The sequence below is a fragment of the Pelodiscus sinensis genome, unplaced genomic scaffold, assembly GCF_049634645.1.
Source record: "Pelodiscus sinensis isolate JC-2024 unplaced genomic scaffold, ASM4963464v1 ctg87, whole genome shotgun sequence".
Classification (NCBI taxonomy): Eukaryota; Metazoa; Chordata; order Testudines; family Trionychidae; genus Pelodiscus; species Pelodiscus sinensis.
In genome coordinates, this window is record NW_027466017.1 from 266,320 (window position 1) to 284,404 (window position 18,085).

Genomic DNA, 18,085 nt, shown 5'->3' on the forward strand with positions numbered 1-18,085 from the left:
GGGCAACAGGGGAGGGACAACTGGCTGATTCCCTGTTCTGATCACTCCCTTGGGGGCACCTGGCACTGGCCAATGTGGGCAGACAGGACGCTGGGCTAGACAGGCCTTTGATCTCACCCAGTCCAGAGAGCTGGAGGGACGCAGGGGCTGTGACCTCCCCTCCCACCCCACCTCTGGCCCCAGCTGTGCAGTGAGATCGGGAGAGCAGCACACTGGGGGGAGAGAGAGAGCGCGCCCAACCAGAGAACCAGGCTCCTATGCTCCAACTACTAGCCCCCACTCCCCTGCCACAGCCAGGGAGAGAACCCAGGTGTCCTGGCTCCCACCCCTTAGGCCACCTCCCTAGATTCTCATCCCATTCCAGGGGGAATCTCTTCTCTTCCCCCCCCTTGCCTGCACAGCCTCTGCCAAACCAGTTCTCCGCAGCTAACAGGGATGGCCCCAGGCCCCAACCCCCAGCCCAAACTCAGGTGAATGACAAACCCAAAGAGACAAGCAAATTCAAGTTTATTGGTGGGTTTTTAACTCCCCATGGAAGGGGCGGAGCCAGCAGGGAAGTGGGAGGAGCCAGCAGGGAAGTGGGAGGAGCTACTTGAACTTGATGGACTTGATCTTGAAGTCTCCCTCCACCGAGAAGAACTCGATGGCCTCCAGCCCCAGCCTGTTGGGGAATTTGATCTGCTGCTCCCCCGGCAGCCCCACCATCAGCTCCTGGGCATCGAAGGAGATGCAGACCTGGGGGGAGGAGCCAGAGGGTGAGGGGCGGAGCCTGAGTTACCTGCCCCAGGACAGGAGACCTGCCCTCCGCAGATATACACATCTGCTAGAGTGGGGTAGCGGTGGTCTGCCCCCCTCTCTTCTGCTCAGCTGGCCCCGCAGAGGAGAGCTGCGATCTTCCCCAGACAGTGCCCTACCGGCCTCCTGAGATGGGAGGAGTAGGCTGCCCCAGAAGAGCCCCACTCAGCTCACCCCGTGACTGTGCCCCGCACTAGTAAGGAGAAGAGGGGGCTGTGGTCTCTTCCCCCCCCCCCACACCCGAGGCTGCCCCTCACCTTGGTGTCCTGCCCTCGCTGGAAGGGGAAGTCCTGCGCCCGCTGCTCCTCGCCCCACACCCCGTCCTGCCGCGAGTTGCAGACGACGACGGGGGTGTCCCCCTGGCTCTCGAAGCGGGGGTTGAAGTGGAGGGCCAGCTCGGAGGCCACCCGGCCCATGTTCAAAGCAAACCTGGGGGGGGAAGAAGGGCTTAGATCCACTCTCCCCTCCCCCCCCCCCAACTCCCAGGCAGCGTCCCCTAGGGATCCTGCCCTTGCAAAGCCAGGGGCAGCCCCTGTTTGCTTTGTGGAAAGCCACCCAGCCCAGCCACCCCCCCCCCCCCATGGGAATGTCCCATGATGCTCTGCAGGGCTGGTGACTCCCCCCCCCCACACACCCCCAAAGACTCCCTCCAGCCCAGAATTCCCACTGCTCAATGTATCACACTGTGGGAAACTTCCCAGCATCCTCTGGGGGAGCATGGCATTCTGGGTATTTCCCAGCATTCCCTGCTGCCACCCCCCTCCTCCCCCCCACAAACTCTGGGTCACGGGATGAGCCTCCCAGAATTCCCAGGGGTAGAGCCAGGGAATCTCCCAGCCGCCTCTGCAGCAGGGCATCACTGGGAGCTTCCCACAATGCACCAGCCTGGGCTGGACTTTCCCAGCATCCTCTCTGCCGCCTGCTGGTCCCTTCCCGGGGTGGAGGGGAACATCCAGGGGCAGACGCCAGCAAGGCTCCCCACAGCCCAGCCTCCCCCTGTGGGGCTCTGCCCCTCCGAGCCCATCCCATGCAGGGGCAGAGTGCCAGCCCCACAGAAACAGGGCTAGGGGCCCTTGGGGGAACCCCCCCCAGCACCACCCCCACCTCAGGAGAGGATGTTGGGGTGGCACCAAGGCAGATCCATGGGGTGACAGGCCAGCAGGGTGCTGCTGCCACTTGGGGGGGCTGAGCCCCAGAGACTCTCCCATCTTGCTGTTGGGGGACAGGGAGAGCCAGGAATTGCCCCATAGGGGGGAAATTTAACCCTCCCCATGGGTCTGAACTCACCTCTGGGCATCCGGCAGCACCGTGCCCTTCACAGCGATGCACTCGCCCGGCTGGACCTTCAGGTGGGTCAGAACCATTCCCTGGGGGCAGGGGGAAGAGGTGAGCACCCCCCAGGGACACCTCATGGGGCAGAGGCCCCTCCCCGAGCAGAAGACTGGGTCATGGGGTGGGGGCAGGGGCAGCTTCCTCTCCAGGGGGCATAGAAAGTTTGTAAGAGCTTCCCCATGGGGATGCAAGTGGCAAAGCTGTAACCCCCCCACCTACTCCCCCCCAGCCCCAGGGGGACCCATCACCCACCCCCCCCCGCCAGCCCCACCCTCAGGGACTTCAGCTTCCAGTCACCACAAGGCAACAGCTACCAAGAAACATACACCCCAGTCACCCCCACAGATGTGGGGCAGGGCAAGGGGGGTCATCAAGCAGTCTCTCCAGCACAGGAAGAGGAATTAGAGACACCCCAAGTGCACCCCACATAGATAACCCCTCTCCTAGCAAACCAGCCTTAACACCCCCCCCCCAAAGTAACTCACACACTCCATGGCAGCTACTCCACACACAGCTGTTACCACCACACACCATGAGCCTCCACCCCAGCCAGGAGCTTTAAATACCCAGACACCCCACCTGTGGCCCAATCAGGCCGCCCCAGCCCTACAGAACTGGCCAATTAGAGGGGAGAGGGGTGTGGCCAGGTGGAGCCCCAGCTGGTCAGGTGGGCGGGGCCAGAGAAGACAGCTGCACTCACTCTGGGGCCCTGCCCCCTTTCGCTCCCCGGCCAATCAGAAACGGAGCCGTGGGCAAACTACAATTCCCAGCATGCCTCGCTCCCATCCTGCCTTGGGAGCTCCTGGCCTATAAAAAGGACACCATGGGCCACGTTCTTTCACTTTGGTGGGTGGGGGGAAGAGAGGGAGAGTGTCTTTTTTTCTCACATGCCCATGGTGAGAAACTGAGGCAAAGATCCGGCCTGATGCCTTCTGGGGCAGGTGTGTGCTCGTAATCAGATGCTCGGGGTGTGTACCCCAAATTAATGCTGGCTCCCTTTCCCCTTTGGGGTCAAAGTTGCTTTTCTACACACAGCGGGGCCTGAGGGTGGTGCATCTCTTAGCCACGCTCCCCGGCTGGCGGGGGGCTCATGCCGATTCTGTTTTGGGGGGTTAAGAAGAACCTCTAGATCAGGCCTCAGGGAGCAGCCAAGTGCTTCGAGCAGTCTGGTGGTGCACCTGGCACCCCAGCCCCTCCCGCACCCCAACTCCCTGCCCCATGTCACCCTCTGCACCCCCTCATCTAGGTCACAATCCCCTCCTAGACCCTGCAAATCTAACAGGCTGGAGTTCAGCCCCTCCAAACCAGTGATGGCACTTTCATTGGCGTCCCCGGAGAGGATAGAACGCCACAGCGGACGGGGGAAAGGGTCACAATGGTGACGGGACAGTGTCTGTAGGAGGTGAGATGAATAACTGGGACTATTCAGCTTGGAAGAGACAGCCAAGGGGGTAGACGAGAGAGGTCCATAAAATCACGCCAGGTGTGGAGAAATCCATCCGTCTTTGCTTATTTACGCCTGCCCGTATCACAAGAACAAGGGGTCACGCCATGACATGAACAGGCAGCAGGTTTAAAACAAACCAAGGTATTTCCTCGTACAGTGCACAGCCAACCTGTGGAACTCCTCGCCAGAGGGCGGGGTGAAGACCAGAGCTTTCACAGGGTTCAAAAAAGAGCTAGATAAATTCGAGGATGGCTATTAAGCAAGGATGGGGTCACAGATTAATAGAACCCTAGAACTGGAAGAGAACTCCAGAGTCTAGTCCCCTGCCCTCACGGCAGGACCAATTACCATCTGGCCAGCCCTAGTAGAGGTCTGTCCCACCTGCTCTTAAATATCCCCCCCGATGGAGATTCTACCACCCCGCTAAGCAATTTATTCCAGTTTAACACTCGAGAGGCAGGAAGTTTTTACTTCTGTCCAACCTCAACCTCCCTCGCTGCCATTTAAGCCCATTGCTTCCTGCTCATTTAGTAACCTCGTCGCTTATCTTTCACTTTCCACCGGGTCTTCCTCCGAGTATGTAACAACCCAGGGATGCTACTGCTGTCGCGACATCTGGTGGGGAGAGATCTCGTAGGCTATGTCTGCACTCGCGGCTTCTTCCAGGAGAAATATGCAAATGAGGCTAAGCATGGAATAGTGTCCAGCCTCATTTGCATACCTAATGAGCCATTTTTTTCAGAAGAGGCTCTTGCGCCAGGAGTGTCTACACTGCCCCTTCTGGCGCAAGAAAAGCCCTCTTGCACAACGCCGTTACACCGGTTACTTTTCAGGAAGAACGGCGTTGAGCGAGTTTTTCTTGTGCAAGAGCCTCTTCTGAAAAAAATGGTGGCTCATTAGGTATGCAACTGAGGCTCAGTAATATTCCATGTGTAGCCTCATTTGCATATTTCTCCCAGAAGACGCCGCCAGCGTAGCCATAGCGGAAGGGCCCTGCCCACAACCGTATCCCAGCGGGGCTGAAGGTTCGACTTCCTGGGTTCTGTTTCTGGCTGGGGAGAGGAGCGTGGCCTAGTAGTTAGAGTGGGACTATGGGACTGGGAGGCAGGACGGCTGGGTCTTGGCATCCGTGCCGAGATGCTGTTCATCGCAGGCCGCATCTGCCCGGGGAAGGCTCAGAGCCAAGCGGTGTGGGGAAGCGCCCCACGGCGCAGTGGGGAGAGACAGCCCAGCTGCATGGCTTTGGGGGCTCTTCGTGCTGTGGGGCGTCCGAACGGTGCGGCCGTCCCCGCGGCACCAGCCTGCCGCTTGGTCACTGGCTGGGCAGAACAGGAGCGCTCCAGTGATCAGCTGCCAGACACTGCCCAGAGCCCCCCCCCCCCCCCAGGTCCTTCGGGCCCGTATCGTTCCACCCCTCCCCTGCAGACATCCCCCTCCATCCATCTCCCCCGGTCGTCTCCAGCCTGAGCTCGGCCCCAGACCCTCCGGTACAACACGCCTGCGCTCCAGGGGAACGGTCCCGCCCCCTGCTGCTCTGGAGTGGGGCTACAGCTGGACTCCTGGGGTCCCTCCCCAGCAACGGGCAGGCGGGGGGGAGGACCCCAGGGTTCTCCTGCCCCCTCAAAGCAACCATGTGCCACTTTGTCCCTCCTCTCCCTGAGCTGGGGGACCTGGGGCCAACTGAAGGGTGAGGGATTGTGGGGGGGGGCTCCGGGATTACCATGGTCTTAATCCAAGGACCCAACCCCCCTGCTTCCTCTTAGCCTGGCCCATCCCAGTCAAGACCCCCCTCCTCCCTCCCCAAACCACAGGGCCCCCCAGGCACTGGCCAAGCTTCTCTCTCCAGGGGCAGAAGAGCTGCAAGCAAGGCACCAATTTCTGGTCCTGACCCCCTCACACCTGCAGACAGCACTGGGGGTGGGGGTGTGTCTGCTCCGCAGCTCTCGCTCTGAGCCCCCCGACCTCCCCCCACCCACTCGCCTAGGTGAGGGGGACAGGCCTGTAGTATTGGGGTCCCCCACACCAGGGCTCTCCAACAGGGACAGGGTGACGGCTGGAACCGGCGGCTTCTAGACTCCCCGACAGGTCACCCCAAGAGCGAGCGCCGCCCGCCATGGCCCCCAGCGGAGAAAAGCAGAGAGACGGCAGGGCCGGGAAACGGTGCGCAGGATGGAGGCCGAGTCTTGAGGGCAGATCCCAACAGCGCCTCCGGAGGCCTGGCTCCCACAGCAGGGCCCCCCCGCTCTAACCACTAGTCCCCACTACCAGAGCCAATCCCTCAATCTTCCTCCTCACTTTATTTTGGAAGGAGACACTTTCTGAGTTGTGTGGATATTTTCCCCCCCTCGAGAATGGGTAATTAATTTAAACAACGCATCCAAAGGAATGAAAATCAGACACGAGGGGGGAAAGCTTGGGGGGGAGGGGAAAGGAATTCAGACCAGTCCAAGGGGACCTCTCCCCCAAAAAAATCAAAGTGGCCCTGTCCAAGGTGGAAACGGTGGAGGAAAAGGAGCTGGCTGAGGAGATGGGCAAAGGATCAGCGGATGGTCTTGACAGGGCTCTTGAAGTTGCTGGCGGCCTGCAGTTGCAGCTGATAAGCCATGGGGTGGATCTTAAAGCCGTAGAGCCTACCAAAAGGAGAGGAAGGGGTTAATATTTGGGAACAAGCCCCAGCCACGCCTACAAGTCCCCCCCAGCAGGCCCCACTGACACCAGGGATTTCTGCAGAGATGACGCTGGGGTGACATCAGTAGGGTCCAGAGTGAACACTCATATGTGGGAGAAAGAAAAAAACAGAGCTGGAATTGTTGCGCCTACCAGTATGGACTCTGGCTGAAGTCTGCGTGCAGGAAAGGGAAAATATGGAACTGGATCGCCATATGCCCCTGGAATGAAACCCAGCTGCCAGGGGAAGTTCCAGAGGTGGATCCCCCTGGAACGGAGTCTGGCGGCAGCGTCAATGGAGGAGGGATGAGAAAACCTGGAGCCAGATCCATGGGCCCAGCTGGAATGAACTCTGGGAACTCCCCATGGGGGGCAGTAGGAGCCAGGTCCCCAAAGGGATGGAGGGAAAACCTGGAGGTCCACCGGAACAGGCCTTCTAGGGGAGACGGAAGAGCTGGAAGTGGATCCCAAGTCCACTGGAACATACTCGGGCTGCAGCTTGCTGGTGGAGGGAAAAACTGGAGCCAGCCCCCCAGAACGGAGTTGGGCTTCAGCCCATCAGGAAAGGGGGAAAACCCGGAGCTGGATTCTCTGACCCGCTGGGATTGGACTCTGCCCTTCTGCAGTGGGAGGCAGCTCACCTGGGGACGAACTGATTGGCTGGCCGCTTGGGCCTGTACTCGGGGTGCACCATGAAGAGCATGTGGGGGAAGCCGGTCCCGAAGTAGGCGCCGTCCGTGTGGTGGTGGCGGGAAGACTTGGGGGTGTAGACGTCCATGCACTTGGGGCAGTAGAGCTTCACCATGGCCTCGCCGGGGATGTCGGACAGGCCTGGCGGGAGGAAGGGGAGTCAGAGAGAGCCCAGGCATTCTGGCACCCAGCCCCCTCGGCTTTAACCACTAGGCTCCACTGCCCTTCCCAGAGTTGGAAAGAGAACCCAGGAATCCTGGAACACACGCGCATGCACACACCCCCGCCCCCCTCCGCTATAACCACTAGGCTCCACTGCCTTTCCCAGAGCTGAGAAGGGAACTCCGGAATCCCGGCTCCCCATCTCCCACTCTAACCACTACACCTCACTCCGCTCCTCCACTTACCAATGGGCAACATGGGCTGGTTTTCACAATAGACCCGAGGGCAGTAGCCAAAATCCCCCTGCTGGTATTTCTCAAGCTGGGAAGGAGAGAGAGAGAAAGGATAAGCCCGGGCCTGGGAACAGGACCTTCCGGACCGCACCCAGCGCCAGGGCAGGGCCTGGCTGGCCCGGCGGGGCTGGCGCTCACCATCTGGGCGATGCCGCGGTTGGTGAGGATGTACCGGGCGTGGATCAGCCCGTACAACATCTCGGCCGCCTGCTCGATCAGGTCGCTCTGGTTGGGGTTATCTTCCAGTTCCTCATCTGCAAGGAAAGGGGCGGCGTGAGAGACAGGTCGGGGAGACCCCGCAGAGCCGGAGGCAGGAACGCCGGGAGTTCCAGAGTCACTCCCAACCCGCGGGATCGGTCTGAGCCCCTACCACCGGCCAACCGGCTGCCTGGAATTCATTCCTACACGCTTAGATCCACCCAACCCATCGCAAGTCACTCTGCTTCGCCTTCCCTCTGATCGGAGCCAGGATCCCCGCAGTGACAGCAGCAGGGCAAATAAACTTTGTTGCGGGGCAAGACCAGGTGGACAAAAATTCCAGGCTGCGGGAATTTGCAGGCAAACAAAGCGCACACTTCGCAAGACCCCCTGCTTAAGTTTTGTTATTACCGATCGCTTCAGTAGCGTTAAAACCTTTCTTTAAAAAAAGCCTCGTTTTACATCGCGGAAATTCGATTTCTGACCAGCGGCTGGTCTCTTTTTCTTGTTCCTTTCTATCAAAAAACCTCCTTCAGAGAGCAGCTTTTCCGTTACATATTTTGCAAAAAGCCCGACACAGAAATAACTTAAACGGTACATTTCAGTGGGTCTAAAAATAATGCCGCAAGCAGTTTACAAAAATTCCAGCAAACACGTCACGTAGAAGGGCTTTTTAAATCTACATTTTTAAGGCAAAAGTGCAGCCCACTTTGGCATGATGTGCCAACCACACACGGCTGCGGAGGGTCACAAACCGAACGTCCGCAACGTAAAACGAGGCTTTTTTCAAATAAAAGTTTTAAGGCTTTGACTGAAGTGCAGGATTGAAAGACGAGAGGCCTGTTCCAACTGGAGCGAACGTACTTTTTGCACATGGAACATGCAAGATGTGTTTGATTCTTTTCAAAGTCAAAACCGTGTCTAAATTCTCCAGGGGGAAGGGAGAGGAACCAACGCGGGAGTAGGAAGAAGTGGGAAATACTCCTGCTTATTCCCGGCACAGATCGACATCAGGGAACGTAATGAACCGCTGGCCCACGTTTTGGGGGATTCTCCGTCGCCAGCAATTTTTCAATCCAGATGGGATGCTATTAACTAACTCATCCGTGCTCCAGCCGGCGTGATCCCGGGAGCCAATTCCCGTGGGCCCTGCGAACCGTGAAATTGCTGAACTCACGACTCTCCTGGCCTTGGGATCTCTATCTCCATCCACAGAACCAACAAATTGCCTTCCCAGCTGCGCACTGACCCATGTTACGTCGGGAGCTCCCATTCAGCGATTCTCCCCCAGGGCCCATATGTCAAAGGACGGGTCCCCGTGGCTATTCCTGGTGGTCCGGTCTTCTATTTGGCCATGTCAAATTGGAAGGAAGAGATGGGAGAGGAGGACCCCGGGTCTCAATGATTCAGGCAAAGAGACACCACCAAGGCCAGTCCATTGTACGGCTGACACACCCACGCTGCTTTCGCATGTCTAGATGGGTACGAGTGCAGATGCTGCCCGGAAAGGGGATCATAATGAGCCCTCCTCAATTGTGACGTGCTTGTGCAAAAAACAGCTACGTGCAAATCAAGACCTCACTATATTGTAAAAGACATGCAGCCTCGTGCAAAGGCACAAACATCCCAGGACCTCGCAGTTGTGCACGAGAGAGGACAAGGAGCTCAGAGCCAGGTTGTGTGCCACGTGCATGTTTCATCCACACACAACCCTCCTCCACGTGTGTGCAAGAGGCACACATCCCATCCTTCATGCCTGTGCACCACACAAACACCCTGCGACGGACAACTTTGAAATGGACACGCACACCTGTCCCCCACGCTTGGGCAAGACACACCCTGCTGCTCACACAACTGTGCCGCACGCATCCTGGGCCGGCAGTCGTGCGAAGGGGCAGCTGTCTGGCTTCGACATGCCGGCCCATTCAGAGGGGCGGGGAGCGGCAGCAGGGTGGAAGGAGACGAGGACTCACACAAAGCTGGCAGGGGGCTGGTGACGGGTCAGGGGCTCAGACCGAGACCCCTCCTCAGCCCTGGGACCCCCACCTAGTACCTGGCTCCAAGTCGAGGATCATGTCGAGCGCCTGGCGGTAATGGGGGACTTGCTCATTCAGCCCCGTCAGGTTAAACTTGTCCTGGATATAGTCCTCATCCACCTGCGGGGGAGGGAGACGGGCTGAGAACCCAGGTGTCCGGACTCCCAGGCCCTCCTCCCCCCATGCTCCAACCACTAGACCCCACTCTCCTCCCATGGTCAGGACAAGTCCTGGCTCCCAGTTGCTTCCTCTCCCAGAGCCAGGCAGAGAACCCAGGCACTCTGGCTCCAACCACTAGGCACCACTCACCTCACAGAAGAACTCATTTCCACGCAGGCCACAGAACCAGGAAATCCAGGAGACCTCTTCGGAACTGCTCATCTTCCCGTCCTCTGCAGAGGGGGGGGGGGGGGGGCGCGTCAGGCTACCCGTGTGTGCGGTGAACGTGGCTCGGGCTTGGCTGGCAGCCCCACACGCCGCTCCCACTACAGACCGTGCAGCCAGTGCTGTGACGTGTCCCCTCACGTGTCCCCTCAGGAGCAGCCCCCTCAGGAGCAGCCCCCTCAGACAGCGTTCAGATGCGCCCCCTCTGGGGTGGGACACGGGGAGGGAGAGGGGCAGTTCTACAGGGACCCCTCTCTCGGCACTGAGATGCAGCTGGCTCTGGGGTGGGGCATGAAGGGTGAATGGCCCTTCCCCCATTGTATCTTTAACTCGTCCTCCCATGGCACGGGCAGAGATGAGGGATAAATACTCCCCCTTTGCACTGGGGCACAAATGCCCCCACCCTCCTCCCCTCTTTGCACAAGGGCAGACCGCTCATCATTGTGTGGGTCTGGGCCCCCTTGCCCTCCCGCTGCACAGCTCCCTCCTCCCCAGCTTGATACTAAGAAGGCAGATGACCCTGCCACATGCCCCCTTCGCTCTAGTGAGCACATGCCCCCCCCTTTGTGCTAGGGACAGACCCCCCCCACACACACACCCTTTGCACTGGGGACAGAACACACACTCTTACACCCGTTGGATTAGGCCCCCTCCCCTCTTTCCACTAGGATGCAAATCACCTCCGGCCTCTAAGGGCAGGCTCCCCCCCCTTTGCATTAGGGTGAAAATTCCCCCTCTTTGCACTAGGGTGCAAATCCCCCCGCCATGCCTTCCAGTAGGGGCAGCCCCCCCCACCTTTGCACTAGGAGAAGGCCCTCTTCCCTCTTTACACGAGGAGCAAATCCCCCCGCCCCCCACTGCACTAGGGCAGACACCCCGGCCTCCCTTGTGCTACAGCACACCCCCACCCCCACTTTGCACTACGGCAGACTCCCCGCCCCCCCTTTGCACTAGGGTAGAAGCCCCCCCTTGCACTACGGCGCGGCCGGCCCTTTGCACAAGGGCAGTCCACCCCCCGCCCCTCTTCGCACCAGGGCGCAGGACACTCACCCCCGCGCGCTCAGCCCCGCTCGGCAGCAGGCGGTGCCCGGCAGCGAGTGCAAACAAGCGCTGCCAGACGTGCACAGGCCTCGCTTCCGGCCCCCTCCCAGCGCGCGGGGCATGACGGGAGATGGAGTTCGCAGCCACCGCCGCCTCCATAGGAGTCCAGGGACGCGGGGCCAGCGCGGAACTACCGCTCCCACCATGCAAAGCGGGGGCAGCGGGCGCGGGGGGTGATGGGAGGCCGCGATGCACGACGGGAGTTGCAGTTCTCCAGCCGCCCGAACCGCATTGGGACGCATGGGCAGCGGGACCCGACGGTACTACGGGCGTACGGCAGGAGGGGACCCCGCGGAGCCGCAAAGCAGCATGGGAATCGTAGTCCCGGAGTGCCCCTAGGGCCATTAGAACGAACGGGCGGCAGGATGCTCACAGACTACACCCGCCATGACAGACAGAGAAGCGGCTGCGTGCGCAGCCGGGCGCCGCAAGGCCTCCTGGGAGTTGTAGTCCCGCAGCTCCCCGCGCGAACTACAGCCGCCATGTTTGAACGCGATAGGCGGGACGGGAGGAAGCCGGGGGAGGCGCCGCAAGGCCGCTTGGGAGTTGTAGTTCTGTCGCCGCCCGAGCCTCATTGCCGGGATTGGAGGGCGGGGGAGCGGGAAACTACGAAGCCCAGAGGAGGGGCGAGAGGAGGGGCCGCAGAGCATAATGGGAGGAGCGGTCTTCCCCCCCCCGCCGTCTCTTAGGAGCAGACCGGAGCCAGACGCATGGGGGAGGGGCCCGGACACCTGAAAGCCATCAGACATGGGCGTGGCCTGACCCGAAGGGGAGGGGCTTATCCAAAAAGGGGGGTGTCCGCACGCAAATGGGCGTGGCCTGTCCCGATGGGGTGAGACTTCACCCAGAGTAACTGCCATATTAAAGGGCGGGGCCAACACAAAGAGGGCGTGGCTTCCCCTAAACGGGCGTGTCCCTGCAAAATGGGCGTGGTCTAACCCTCGTGAGGGCGTGCCCCTTACTGGGACAGGCGGGATTTCCCGCAGGGGGCGTGGCCTCATCTCCGGGAGTGTCCGGCCCCCACGAAAGGGCGTGGCCTCCCCGCCGGGGGCGTGGCTTCCTTTACCCTCCTTGATGCTGGTGCTGCTCCGCCGGGTGCTGGCTCTGCTGTACTCCATGGCGCCCCGCGTGCTCATCTGCCCCGGCACGTTAATTGGTACCGGCCATGAAGGGTTAATTACGCTGACCTACAGGTTAATTACAAATATGTTAATTAGCCTGTCGCGGGTAGGGCTATTTCTGACGTAATCCGGTTAGGGTGAGGTAAATTAGAAGGTGTGTTAATGAACCGACGTCGGGATGACGTCACGCGCCTGCGAGCCGATCCTACTGTCATTAATTCCTTCCCAAATTAAATCTAATTCTATTGAAATGGGAACAAATCGACGCTAATTGGCTGGGTTCGAGGCAGAAAGGCATGCTGGGTAATATGCAAATGAGATTACCGCGCACCTCACGCTAGAAGCAGGGAAGCGCGCGGGGCAGTGGCCGTTACTAGGCCAGCGAGAGCGCGAGGGCCCTTGCGCATGCGCTGTGCTGGCCTCTAGGTTCGAAGCACGGGGCTGCGCATGCGCCTGTTTTCGGTTTCGCACGCGCGCCCCCTGGCTCGGTTTCACTGGGCTCCCGTGCGCAGGAGCCTGGCTCCTCCCTTCACCGCCTGACGCGTTACGTGACGTCACTCACGCGCCCCGCCTGCTTTTCCCGCGTCTGGAACACGGTGCGCACGCACCTCGGGGGGGGGGGGATGTACTGCGCATGCGCGTCGCGGGTCACTCGTCGCGGCCTAGAGTAACCGGCCGGCGGGAGGCTGCGTTCGAGCCGCTCCCCTCATGCGCGTGCCTAGAACCAGGAACCCCCCTGCCCCCCCCACCGGCGGCCTCGCGCGCATGCGCCTTCCCTTGGCCCCCGGGGGCGGCGCGCGGCTGCTGCGGCCTCCGGCGTCTCTATGGTGAGTGGGGCCGCGACGGCGTCTGGGGGGAGGGGCGGGAGTGTGGCTGGCCCCGCCCCCAGGGCCTAGCCCCGCCCACAGCTCCCCGAGGCGCTCGCCCCGCCCCCTGGCCCTTAGCCCCGCCCCTGGGGCGCTAGCCCCGCCCACAGCGCCCCCAGGGGGCTCGTTCCGGATTCTGGCCCCGCCCCCAGACCCGGGTTCCGCCCTCAAGGAGCTGGCCCCGCCCCCAGACCCGGGCTCCGCCCTCAAGGAGCTGGCCCCGCCCCCTCCCAGCCCCCACTCCCCTCCTGGGCTCTTGGTCTCACCCCCCACCCCCACCCGTCTCGGGACCCGGCTCCACTCCTCAAACCCCCCCCCCGGCTCGTGGCCCCGCCCCCATTTCGCTAGGGCCCCCGCCCGACCCCCCCCCCGGCACCCCACCCCCACGGCCCTGTCTGCGGGTCCCCCAAGGACACTGGTGCCCCCCCCCCCCGGGGAAATCACCGCTCTGCCTCCTACCTTTGCCGGCCTTGTTCCCCTCCCCGCTAGGAAACAGGCTGATCCCGCCCTGTGCACCGGGGCCGCCCAGTGACCCACCTCCATCCCCCCGTCTCCACCATGAACTCCGGCCCCCAGCTCATCTCCTTCACCCGGGCCCGGGAAGAGTCAGACCTCTGGAAGGATGGGCAGCTCCAGATACGGGCCGGGTGCCCTGTCCGACGCCGGGAAGGGGATGCGGATATGGAAGGCGAGGAAGCCCGGAGCTTCTATGAGAGCGTCCTGGCCTCCGGTGACCGCTCGAGTCCCCTACGAAAACGCAAGGCCCCACCGAGACGCCCGAGGGTGCCTGAGACACCCACCACCCAGACAGGGCAGACTGACTCTCGCCGTGGGAACCTGCTGCTGAGATCGGCCCAGGAGGGTGACACAAGGACCCTGCGGCGGCTGCTGGAAAAGGAGGGGTGCGATGTGAACTACAGGGACGGTTATTACTGGACGGCGGTCATGTGTGCCGCTTATGCAGGCCGGGGGGAGGCCGTGAGATACCTGCTGACCCGGGGAGCCGCATGGGTGGGCGTGTGCGAGTCGCAGGGCCGGGATGCGGTGGACCTAGCCGAGGAAGCCGGGCACCAGGATGTAGTGAGGATCCTCCAGGAGCGTGAAACGGCTCAGCCAGAGGGCAGGATGGCCAGGTGAGTCTTCGGTTCTGCTCACCTGACCCAACCCCAATCAGAGCTAGAGCTCTCTAGAGAAGAAAGGTCCCGTCTCCCCTTCCCCATCTGCCTCAACTAGCTAGTTTCCCCAAGTTGGGACCAGATGGGACCAAAAGGGGAAAGGCCCTATGTCCCGTTCCTCATCTCCCTGAGCCAACCAAGTAGTCCCTGACCCTGTTGTCTCCCTAGCAGGAGGACTCCAGCAGAGAGGAAATACTGTGCCGTGTGCAAGATGCATTATAGCGAGGACAGCGTAGAGCTCCACGAACGCTCCACGGCCCACCTCTTCAATCGGCGCGACCCACTGCCTCCCACCCGCTACCACATCCCCGAGAACAACGTCGGCTTCCAGCTCATGGTCAAGGGGGGCTGGGACGCTGAGGCTGGGCTGGGGCCTGAGGGCACTGGTCGTAAATTCCCTGTCCAGACTGTCCTCAAGAGGGACCAGAAGGGCCTGGGCTTCCGTAGCGACCTCCGGCCCAAGGTCACCCATTTCAACGCTAATGACCCCAGCGCTGTGGCTCAGCCCAGGGAGCAGCAGCCTAGGACACAACGGGCAGCTACAGTGGGGAAGAAAGAGGCCCGTCGCAGAGAGGCCAAAGCACAGGCCTGGGAGCGTAATCTGCGCACCTACATGAACCTTGACCTTTGAACTCTGGATTAAGAGCCTCGATGGTTATTCAGCTACTGGGATTGCTTGGATGGTGCATCTACATTCACTTTGACCTTTAACCTTTCACACTCACTGATTCCTATCAATGTTCAGCTGTTTGGATTGCCAGGATGGAATGTCTACATGAACTCTGACCTTTAACCCCCCGAGACAATTAACAACCCTAAAATCATGCAGCCAGTTGGATTATCCAGGTGAGGTGCTTTTTGAGAAATTCAACCTCTGGTATTTCTGATACCTGCGCTGTTAGCCAACAAACCTACAGCCCAGGAAAACTTTTTAGCCAATCAGATCCCTCATGTCTACATGAGTATTGACCCTTAACCTATGATGTCATCTTTGTGGAGTACCATTAACTAATAACGCACAGTCCTTGAAAGTATCCAGACAGTTGATTTCCTTGACATGTTGGATGCAAACCCTTGACAAAACATTGACTATGAACCAGAAGCATCTCAATGGGATCTCTGTGCCGCACCATTAACCACTCAGCCTACAGTTCTTCAAACCATTCGGCCTATTGGAATTCTGGATTGGCTGGTTGATATGACATCATTTTTCTTAAAGGGCCAGTAGCTATCAGGGAAGAGACACATCTCTGCAATCCTCACGGTCTTAGAATGCCAGATCTGCTGACTAGGCCAACATGCACAAGCTCTTGTTCCTGTAATTTAATGGGATGATTCAGGGATGGGAACGTGGCCTGGTTGCTGTTCTCCCTTCTGCTCAGAAAGCAGTGAGATGTGTGAGCAGGAAAAGATGCTGGCCGGGTTTTTTGGTGTCTGGGGATTTTGACTGATTTGGAGGGGAAACAAATCTCAGTTTTTGTTTGGATTCTATTTGATTTGGAATCTTTAAGTGAGAATAAATAGTGGTCCCTCCCTGGTTGTTTTGTGGCTCTAGTGATTGTCCTAAGAGATCTGGATTTCCTAATTGACCGTGTAAACATAGGTAAGATCAGAGTCTAGCCCTGACTCCAAATTTACCTCATAGGAAGTGAGATCAGAACGTGTCCATTGACAACAGTGGTGTCACTCTGAATTCAGTGAATACAGAACCTAGCCCGGGATTGACAACAGTGTGGTGGCTCTGGATTTAGCTCTGAGTCCCTGAGATCAGCTTACAGCTCCATTTTGCAAAGTCAACAAAACAGGCCTTTTATTTGACATCATAGTGTAGCTAATGGAGTTTCATGAGGGATTTCTCCAGGTGAAGGAGAAGCAATTATGGGACCCTTGGGGTAAGTGGCTGGCTGTAGTGTGTGTGTTTGTGTTTGGGGGATACTTCCTGGTTGCCTGAAAGATACTCTGTGCTGAACGTGTGCTTTTCTGTCTCTTTGGATGTCTGTGAGCTGTTTATTTGAAGGACCATGTGCTGAGGCCGGCAGTTGGAAGCTGTATGCTTGTTAAGAAGGCTTTGAAACCTAACACTTTGTCCATTCATCAGGCCTTAACCAGGGGGCAGGGCTATCAGGAAGGCCAGAGCTAGTAAGTGACCAGGGAGCTTAGCTAATGGGAGCAGCTTTCAGGGAGTTTTGTGAGGGCGTTTAGAGGGAGAGTTTGAAGGGGGCTAGCTACACTTGGCATTCTTTAACACTTCTTTCAAACTAAAACCAAAACTACCCGATTGTAATAAAAAAAAACCTATCAAGAATCTAATTACCTACAGGAGAGGTCATAGGCACAAGCCCAGCAGCAAAGTGGGAGCCATCCTGTTCATTGTACCCAATGTAGGATGTATGATTACCTGCCCTATGGGCGGGTGGCGTCTATGTGCATTCGGTTCAAGGAGCTCCTGGCCCTCAGAGAGTACGTACAGTCTTTGGAGGGCAGGATGGCTGAACTAGAGGAACTAAGAGAGGCAGAGAGGTACATAGATGAGATTTTCCGGGACACCGTAGAATGGTCCCACCTCCGGTCAGACAACCCCTGTGCTGTAGCGGAGGGTGAAAGACTCAAGGAAGGAGAACATTCAGCTGGAACAGAGGGAAATGATCCCATATTTGGATCCCTCCTTCCAGAGAATGTTATGGTATCTTTTCATAATGACAATGAAAAAGACGTGTTAGTAATACGAGATTCGATCATTAGAAACAGCTGGGTTTGTGATGACTGGGAGAACCATATGGTGACTTGTCTGCCTGGTGCAAAGGTTGCAGCTCTCTCAAGACATCTAGACAGACTTATGTGTAGTGTGGGAGAGGAGCCAGTGGCCATGTTATATGTAGGTACCAGTGAAGTAGGAGAGAGGTCCTGGAGGCCAAATTTAGACTGCTAGAAAGAGATTGAAATCCAGGACCTCTATGGTAGCGTTCTCTGAAACACTTCTAGTTCCACGTGTAGGGCCAGGTAGGCAGGCAGAGTTTCTGTCTCAATACATGGATGAGATGATGGTGTAGGGAGGAAAGGTTTACATTTATTAGGAACTGGGGAAACTTTAGGGAAAGGGGGAAGCTTATACAGGAAAGATGGGCTTCCTCTAAATCAAAATGGAACCAGACTGCTTGCACTTAACATTAAAAAGGTTGTAGAGCAGTTTTTAAACTAAGGGCTGGGAGAAAGCCGACAGATGCACATCTCTAAGGGGAGGGTCTATTAATAGAGATTCGTTATGTTCTAGTAAAAAGGAGAGGATGGAAGATGATAAAATATGGTTTGCATCAGATGAGAAACAATCAAATGAAAAGAGTCTAAACACATTAGGAAACGTCAGATAAATAGAGACAAAATTTTAAAGTGCTTATTCACAAACGCTAGAAGTCTAAATAATAAGATGGGTGAACTAGAGCAGTGTTACTCCACCAGTGGTACGAGAACCCTTGGGGCTATGTGAGAGAAGTCTGGGAGGTATGTTAACACAACTGACATTTGAAGAAAACTGAATTTTTGTTTTAAATTTTACAGCGCTTGATAATTTTTGTACTTTTTACACCCAAATACTTCATCGCCCACCAAGGTAAGATTAAATTGTTTAAACAAATGTGTTGCAATAGAAGGAAAAAAAATTGTGTGTCTGAAAACTGTAGGTACTGGGGGTACTTATATATTTTAAAAAGGATGTAATTATAACTTTTTTTTAAAGCAGTACTTTATAAAAAAAATGTTGAAAAACACTGAACTAGAATTCCTCAGATTAAAAAAGGGTATTGATATAATAGACATCATAG

General features: G+C 57.9%; 3 protein-coding genes across 5 annotated transcripts; 1 reads left to right on the forward strand and 2 right to left on the reverse strand.

The window, feature by feature from the left end:
- Positions 1-490: 490 nt before the first annotated feature.
- On the reverse strand, positions 491-2,681 carry LOC142825957 (16 kDa beta-galactoside-binding lectin-like). Its single transcript, XM_075918274.1, has 4 exons — positions 2,613-2,681; positions 2,083-2,162; positions 1,053-1,224; positions 491-735 (listed from the first exon to the last, which is right to left on the reverse strand). The coding sequence occupies exons 1-4, from the start codon at positions 2,619-2,621 to the stop codon at positions 589-591; spliced, it is 408 nt and encodes a 135-aa protein (XP_075774389.1). The 5' UTR covers positions 2,622-2,681; the 3' UTR covers positions 491-588.
- Positions 2,682-5,852: 3,171 nt separating this feature from the next.
- On the reverse strand, positions 5,853-12,292 carry CSNK2B (casein kinase 2 beta). 2 transcript variants are annotated; one of them, XM_014568661.3, is made up of 7 exons: positions 12,172-12,292; positions 9,930-10,012; positions 9,638-9,740; positions 7,525-7,640; positions 7,339-7,414; positions 6,883-7,072; positions 5,853-6,204 (listed from the first exon to the last, which is right to left on the reverse strand). In XM_014568661.3, the coding sequence occupies exons 1-7, from the start codon at positions 12,239-12,241 to the stop codon at positions 6,114-6,116; spliced, it is 729 nt and encodes a 242-aa protein (XP_014424147.3). In that variant the 5' UTR covers positions 12,242-12,292; the 3' UTR covers positions 5,853-6,113. The 2 variants fall into 2 exon arrangements, with proteins under 2 accessions (XP_014424147.3, XP_075774388.1); XM_075918273.1 differs by lacking the exon at positions 12,172-12,292 and adding an exon at positions 11,055-11,190.
- Positions 12,293-12,811: 519 nt separating this feature from the next.
- On the forward strand, positions 12,812-15,804 carry GPANK1 (G-patch domain and ankyrin repeats 1). Of its 2 annotated transcripts, none has more exons than XM_075918270.1 (3): positions 12,812-13,053; positions 13,582-14,225; positions 14,436-15,804. In XM_075918270.1, exons 2-3 carry the CDS (start codon positions 13,651-13,653, stop codon positions 14,896-14,898), a joined length of 1,038 nt encoding a protein of 345 aa, XP_075774385.1. In that variant the 5' UTR covers positions 12,812-13,053; positions 13,582-13,650; the 3' UTR covers positions 14,899-15,804. The 2 variants fall into 2 exon arrangements, with proteins under 2 accessions (XP_075774385.1, XP_075774386.1); XM_075918271.1 differs by having other exon boundaries at positions 12,815-13,053; positions 14,439-15,804.
- The last annotated feature ends 2,281 nt before the right edge of the window (positions 15,805-18,085 follow it).